The sequence below is a fragment of the Gracilinanus agilis genome, chromosome X (assembly GCF_016433145.1).
Source record: "Gracilinanus agilis isolate LMUSP501 chromosome X, AgileGrace, whole genome shotgun sequence".
Classification (NCBI taxonomy): domain Eukaryota; kingdom Metazoa; phylum Chordata; class Mammalia; order Didelphimorphia; family Didelphidae; genus Gracilinanus; species Gracilinanus agilis.
The window spans coordinates 61,346,027-61,352,894 of NC_058136.1; the positions used below are offsets into that span (position 1 = coordinate 61,346,027).

At 49.7% G+C, this 6,868-nt stretch overlaps 1 protein-coding gene across 4 annotated transcripts; it reads left to right on the forward strand.

Annotated features, from left to right (window-relative positions):
- Positions 1-416: 416 nt before the first annotated feature.
- PDZD11 (PDZ domain containing 11) lies at positions 417-2,917 on the forward strand. Of its 4 annotated transcripts, none has more exons than XM_044682525.1 (7): positions 417-558; positions 980-1,079; positions 1,570-1,653; positions 1,914-1,970; positions 2,122-2,220; positions 2,331-2,391; positions 2,571-2,917. In XM_044682525.1, exons 2-7 carry the CDS (start codon positions 993-995, stop codon positions 2,603-2,605), a joined length of 423 nt encoding a protein of 140 aa, XP_044538460.1. In that variant the 5' UTR covers positions 417-558; positions 980-992; the 3' UTR covers positions 2,606-2,917. The 4 variants fall into 4 exon arrangements, with proteins under 4 accessions (XP_044538460.1, XP_044538461.1, XP_044538459.1 ...); XM_044682524.1 differs by having other exon boundaries at positions 418-537; XM_044682526.1 differs by lacking the exon at positions 1,570-1,653 and having other exon boundaries at positions 417-537.
- Positions 2,918-6,868: the final 3,951 nt, after the last annotated feature.

Genomic DNA, 6,868 nt, shown 5'->3' on the forward strand with positions numbered 1-6,868 from the left:
CGCCTTGCCAGCCGCGACCGTAGCGGCGGGGACTCATTTCTCGCGTCAAGTTCCTTCCGGAAGCCCACCCCGCCCGTGCAGTGCCACCCTGCGCCTCCGCCGTGGGGTCTCCGGGGTCGCGCCCGCCCCATTCCTGCGTGCCCCCTCCCCGCGACGCCACGCCACGTCCCCCCGCGGCTCACCGGCCGCTGCCGAGGACCCTTCCAGCTGAAATCCTTCCCGAGGCCTCCTGGGTTGCGTTCGGGCCTCAGCACTTTTTAACCGCCAAGTTTCAAATGGGTCTGGGTGGCGCCAGCCAATCTCCAGGCGGACGCAGCGGGGCGGGGCCTCAGGGGCGGAGGCGAGTCCCAGAGCGCAGGCGCGCGCCCGGCCGGCTCTCGCCCCGCCCAGGAAGACACGGCGGCTGGGCTGGGCTGGGCTCGGCTCTTCCGAGCTCCCCGCCTGCCGGGGTCCTCTTCGCTTCCGCTTCCGGCTCTCAGTCACCGGCACGGGCAACCGAAAGTCCAAGCTGGCGGTGGCGCCGGAGCCCCAGTCCAGGTGAGGCGGCTGCAGCTCGGGGTGAGTGGTGTCGGGGGCCCCGGGGGCAGAGAAGAAGTGCCAAGTGAAACCGATGGCGGGGAAGGAGGCTGGCTCGCCCCAGCCCTGCCCCTGCTTCTTGCTGGCCCTCGCCCACGCCTCCGTGCCCGGGGATGGCCTTTTGACACGCCTCCCACACGCACTGCTCTCTCAGGGCTCCACACTTGAAGGGGTAGCCGGAGGGAAGGGGCTAATCATTGTTTGAGCGCCTACTGTGTAACATGTAACCCTCACTACACCCGCGAGAGGTAGGTACTTTCTGAGCCCCGGTCTAGAGTTAAGGACATCGAGGCAGATGGTGCCCCGACTTCTCTCTCGAGCAACTAGCTATGCGGTGCCAAGAGCTGACCGGGTTTGACTCGCCCTCCCCAATTGAATGCCAGTTTATGTTTGTGCCCTTCAGCCCCTCTCCAGACATGGAAGGCCAGATTCCTTATGATGATTATCCGGTGGTCTTCCTGCCCCCCTATGAGAATCCCCCAGCCTGGATTCCTCCTCATGAGGTGTGTTATTGTCCATTTCTTCTGCGGTGGGAGGAGTAGGTAAATGGGGAGGGTGCCTGGAGGATAGAACAGAGTCAGCGAGGCTACTCTTCCTTCCAAGGAGAACAGAGAAGTGATTGTAGGGTAAGTCATAGAATGAAGCTGATCCACCTCACTGGCCTACTTGGGAACCCTCCATAAAGGCCTCTTGGCATCGCACTTTCTCAATCTCCAGTGCGTTCCTCCCCTGGGGAGAGCCCATCGAAACGATTCTCAAGTGTCCTACATAGTCTAATTCCCGCCTGACCTGTCCCTTGCAGGGCGTTCCAAAAATGTAGAACCCAGAGGGCTACCATTTGCCTGCTCAGCTGGGTGATGTTGGTGAACCTCCTTGTGCCAAAGCCAATGGCTGCTCTCTCTTGTCCTGGCTCCAGAGTGACCTGGAAGTAGAACAGAGGGAAGACCCCTGGAAAGGGAGTGTGATTCCTGGGGGGTGGGCTATGTATTGCAGAGGGTCTACCACCCAGACTACAACAATGAATTGACCCAGTTCCTGCCTCGGACTATCACACTGAAGAAGCCCCCTGGAGCCCAGGTGAGCCTGTGGAGCAGCCTTTCCTTATGCCAAATTTGAGTGTTTGCTTGGAGCCGGGCCTGGGGTTGAAGTTTACAAAATGCAAGACAGGCGCTATTCCTCCTCTGATCTGGGAGACTTGAAATGCCCTCAGCACTTCTTTTGCTTCCCCTGTCTACAAGACACAAGGAAACTTTCTTGTTGCGCTTTGATGGGACTGGAAGCTCTTGTCTAGAGCCCCTTCTCTGTTTGACCTCTTTCATTGGATTCTTGTCTTACAGTTGGGTTTTAACATCCGTGGGGGAAAGGCCTCCCAGCTGGGTATCTTCATCTCCAAGGTAGGTCATTGAGAGTAGAGTTCCAGTTGGCTTAACTGATGGCAGACCCATTTCTCAGTGCAGCCCCCCTCACTGCTAAAGCAGCTCCCCCTTCTGTGGGTCAGGCTGTCTTCCCTACCCCAGTCATATGGAGCTTTCGTGCTCCTGGCAGGTGATTCCTGACTCAGATGCACACCGGGCAGGACTACAGGAAGGAGACCAGGTCTTGGCAGTGAATGAAGTAGATTTCCAAGACATTGAACATAGCAAGGTATGAGGGGTGCACCCAGGGTATGGAAAGAGGAGCCCCTGGCTGCACTTGGGGGGAGGGGTGCTTGCTGCCCGTGCTTCTCCTTTCGTTCAGCTTTTTCTACATTTCAGGCTGTGGAGATCCTGAAGACAGCCCGGGAGATCAGCATGCGGGTCCGATTCTTCCCCTACAGTAAGTATAGGAGTCACAGGCCTTTGGCTCTGGAGACACTTGTTCTAGTTGTTTCTAATTGCCAAGGGGCCTGGCTTCTCGAACTCTTTAGCACTAGAAACCAGGAGGAGAGGGGGAGGCAGTCTCTCTCCCTGGAGAGAACAGTACCCTGCCTTCCAGTGGTTTTTTCTCCTCCCTAGACTACCATCGCCAGAAGGAGAGGACTGTGCATTAGGAGCTACACCCATCCCCTGCATGTAAACTCGACCTGGAACACCTGACTGACATAGGAAGCGCCTGGGAAAGCCTGCACTGAACCAGACCTCAGCCTGCACTGCCCTGGCTTACACTGCACTTTTCTTCATTTTCTAGATGGGCTTCAGGCCTAGTAAAGGCAAGGGAACGTTTTCAGGGTGGGGAGAATCCCCTTCCTCTGTGCCAGCATTGATCTGAGACAGGAAACCCAATGGAAACTTCACCTTTCTTCCCTCCCTGAACCTCTCGCCCCCTCCCCCCCATCCCTAGAGAAATAAAAGGAAAATCTGGATTACCGTTGAGATGACTTATCATTTGATGCTGGTGGCTGCTGCATTGGAGGCGGGGAGGGAGGAGGGGGTGAAAGTCTTTGTAATGAGCAGGAGTGGTCAAGTTGCACTCACCTCACCATGGTTAGGAGGGAGGAAAGTCACCCTAGATATAGCACAGACTCTGGCCGACTCTACTGAAGAGCTCCTGTTTGATTGACTGAATCAGGAGCTTTCCATTCTGAGGACAGTTCACATTCATCCTGGGGCTCCACGGAGACTAGACTGCCTGCCTGCTGCCTTGACAGCCCCACTACTAGCATGGTGGCTAAGGGTCTCTAGGTGGCCACTGGGTTGCTGCTTCCATTTTGGGTACTTCTAGGAGGCCGAGTGTACCTTCTTCGACATCTGATGACACTGGGCTAGCATAAGCTTAGTGGGGTCAACACAGATCCCACCTTTGCCTCTACTGTCTTTCCCTTCATAGCCCTGCTCCCTTGTTCTCCTCTTTCACAGCTGGAGCCAGCTACACAAAAACCTGGTTTCCTGCCCACCTGCGCTGTAAACCTGAACAAAGGGGATTCATTTGGGAAGGGCAAAAGGGAAGCTGGGGAGGGCAGTGCTCATTCCCCTCACTGGCTGCCTGCTGGCTATGATGGATTCTTTAGGCCAGCGTTGGTGAACCTTTAACAAGTTGGGCAAATTCAAGCTGTCTGTGATACCCCATTCCTCCCCCCCCCCCCCTTATCAGAGATTGCTGAAGGAGAAAGTGCTTTGGGCCCCTGGACAGAGGGGTTGAACATACAAAAAAATGTCCTCGGGCTCTGGGAAGAGAGGGAACAGAGCAGTACCCCCACCTCCTCCCGGTGCCAGCTCTGCACACTTGCCATGTCTTCCCACAATGAGGCTTTAGGCTATTTGCCATGATAGAAAGACCTCTCAAGTTATGAGCACCCAAAATGCACCCAATGGTGGTAAAGCCAAGGACATTAAAATCCTGAGAATGGTAGCTAGAATACCACTACTAGATTGGTATCACAAAGAGATTTTTTTAAATGGGAAAGGATGTGTTTGTGCAAAAATATTTAAAGCTGCACTTTTGGTGGTGGCAAAAAATTGGAAAATGAGGGGTTGTTCCTCGATTGGGGAATGGCTGAACCAACTATGGTATCTGATGGTGATGAGATAGTATTGTGCTATAAGGAATGGTGAACCACTTGATTCCTATATATACTGGAAAGACCTGTAAATGGTAAATATATGGTTGGACTGAATATATAAGAGTACAGTTGCCAGGAATCTAATTAATTCCAAATGATATTTTAGAGATTTATTTATAAATAGAGAAAAAGTGAAAGTAAGAAAATCAGGAAGAGGGCAGAGTAAGAGATCTAGCTTAACAAGCTAGACTATGTGCTCAAGCCCTGGCTTTACTCTGGCAAAAGAGTAGGCTTTTTGGCTAAAGGTCAATTAACAAGGGTTTTAGCCACAAGGCCTCCTCCCAGACAAGGGTCCCTTCCAGAGGCTAATATCTCTAGGAAAGCTAAGGAAGGAAGTCAGCTTTTTTCACTCACCCACGGGGTTGTTCTAAGGGAAAGCAGTCCTCAGTCCTCAGCCAGAGTTCCTCTAGGGTCAAGTTGAAGGCAAAAAGACCTTTTTCATAGGAAGCTCTTGCCATTTATAAAGACCATTCCTTTCATCACTTCCTGTGTCTTCCTCCCACTTTACGTGTACCAATTACAGCTAAAGCTTTGCTTAGGACTGCCCAGGGGTCAGTCAGTTGATTCTGATTCATCACCCACTAGTGCACGCATAGGTCACAGACCTTCCCCATTTAAGGATTAAGTGGGGTATGTACACTTTTGCTGATTAAATCTGAAAATGGGCAGGGAAGAGTTAATTCCATCTTCACAGACCCCCTCATGATCATTTGGGAGACTAGTCTCCCAAACTGATCATTTGACATAATCATCTTTTACCTCTAAAAATTTTCTAACTACAGGTGTATACAATATTTCACCTTCTCTGAATCTAGAAGATGAATTGTTTGAAGAAGGCACCATGAAGATGGCTGAAGAAAACCTCCACGGCATCAGAAGATCCAGCACAAACTTTGGAGTATAACTGATTGAACTTTGCGGGGTTGAACCCAAGTATTTTGAATGTAAACTTGCATGCCACAGGGGATTGCCCCCCTAATTGGCTTATTGTTGATATGCCTAGCAAACACTGGTTTGCTCTTGCTCTCTCTCTTTTATTTCCCTCTTATCTCTAACTATTGAATATTGTATGCACCTTTAGCTAGAAGATCTTTAGATACAAGATAGTTATGTAAAATGATTCATTGGGAAGACTAGTCTCCCAAATAATCACAGGAGGGATTGTAAAAGGGAATTATTTGTTCTCTTTGAGTTTGCACTTGTGAAAGGGAATCCTTTATCCTCTCGCCTAGGTGGAGTTAACACTGGTTAACAATAACTTTGAATCAACACAAGCTTGAACTAGGTGGAAGAGCTCACAAATCACTTAGTGCCGTGATGGGCAAACTATGGCCCGCGGGCCAGATGTGGCCCCCTAAAATGTTCTATCCGGCATGCGACATTATTCCCAATCTGACGAATACAATTAGTAGGATACAATACAATGAAACTTCAAAAGAGTTGCCTTAGAAACAGACTGACAGATAGCATTTCCTTTCCTTTGGCCCCCTCTTTAAAAAGTTTGCCCATCACTGACTTAGTGAATTCACACCTTACCTAGTGTTAGGTGAGAAGCCAGCAAGATACTTAGAGAGTTCCACTGTTTTTTCCAACTCAAACAGTCAGAAACTTGTTCATACCCTCGGAAACTGTGAACCCTTTTGATGAGTATTCACCCCTTCAGAAGGTTCGAATTGATTCCTACAAACACTGCCCCCTGGGAAGTGCTAGGCAATTTGGAAGCTGTGATTGGCTCCTGCGAAGAGGGGAGGAGACAGGAAGCCACTATAAAAGGCCCTGAATTTCTGAGGCTAGGGGAGTGGACTCTAAGAAGAGAGATGACTCCAAGAAAGGAGTTGGCTTCAAGAAGAAGTTCAGCTCAAAGAAGAAAGTTGGCCTCAGGAGTCACCTTCAGCTCCGGTCATTGTCTTGAACTGCCTCTTGGAGGGAACTTGGGTGAGTGGATAGCTGGCTTTCCCTTCCTGTCTTCTAGAGAGAGTTTAATTCTTTTTGAAGGTTAACAGGTCCTGGCTAAGTCAGGCACTGGAACAATATTTAGTTAGATAGGTTAATATCTTCTCTACCCTTTTGTATTCCTTTGCTTTCACTCTTTCCACCTCTTTTGTAAATAAAAGATTTATAATTTTCATATATTTAGCCAAACCATTCATTTTAACATTTACAGACCTCCATGAACTGATGCAGAGTGAAATAAGCAGAACCAGGAGAACACTGTACACAATTACTGAAACATTGTGGGATGATCCAATGTGATAGACTTTGCTACTACTAATGGCAGTGCAATGATCCAGGACCGTCTTGAGGGATTTATGAGAAAGAATGTAGGGGGCAGCTGGGTAGCTCAGTGGATTGAGAGCCAGGCCTAGAGACCGGAAGTCCTAGGTTCAAATCTGGTCTCAGATACTTCCTAGCTGTGTGACCCTGGGCAAGTCACTTGACCCCCATGGCCTAGCCCTTACCACTCTTCTGCCTTGGAGCCAATACACAGTATGGACTCCAAGACGGAAGGTGAAGGTTTAAAAAAAAAAAATAAAAAAGAAAGAATGTATTCACATGGAGAGAAAGAACCGTGGGAGTAGAAATCCAGAAGAAAACATGATTTATCACTTGTTTATATGGGTATATGATTTGGGGCTTGGGTTTGAAAAGATTATTACAAAAATGGATCATATGGAAATAGGATTTGAGTGATAACACGTGTGTAACTCAGAGGAATTGCTTGTCAACTACAGGAGGGCACCGGGAAGAGGGAAA

What these genes read in the sequence shown, in the direction of transcription:
- PDZD11 (XM_044682523.1), top strand. Translation starts at nt 906, where the DNA reads ATGCGGTGCCAAGAGCTGACCGGGTTTGACTCGCCCTCCCCAATTGAA. An exon ending in CCTGGATTCCTCCTCATGAG is followed by an intron (nt 1,080 to 1,569) that starts GTGTGTTATTGT and finishes TATGTATTGCAG; the next exon opens with AGGGTCTACCACCCAGACTA. An exon ending in AAGACATTGAACATAGCAAG is followed by an intron (nt 2,221 to 2,330) that starts GTATGAGGGGTG and finishes TCTACATTTCAG; the next exon opens with GCTGTGGAGATCCTGAAGAC.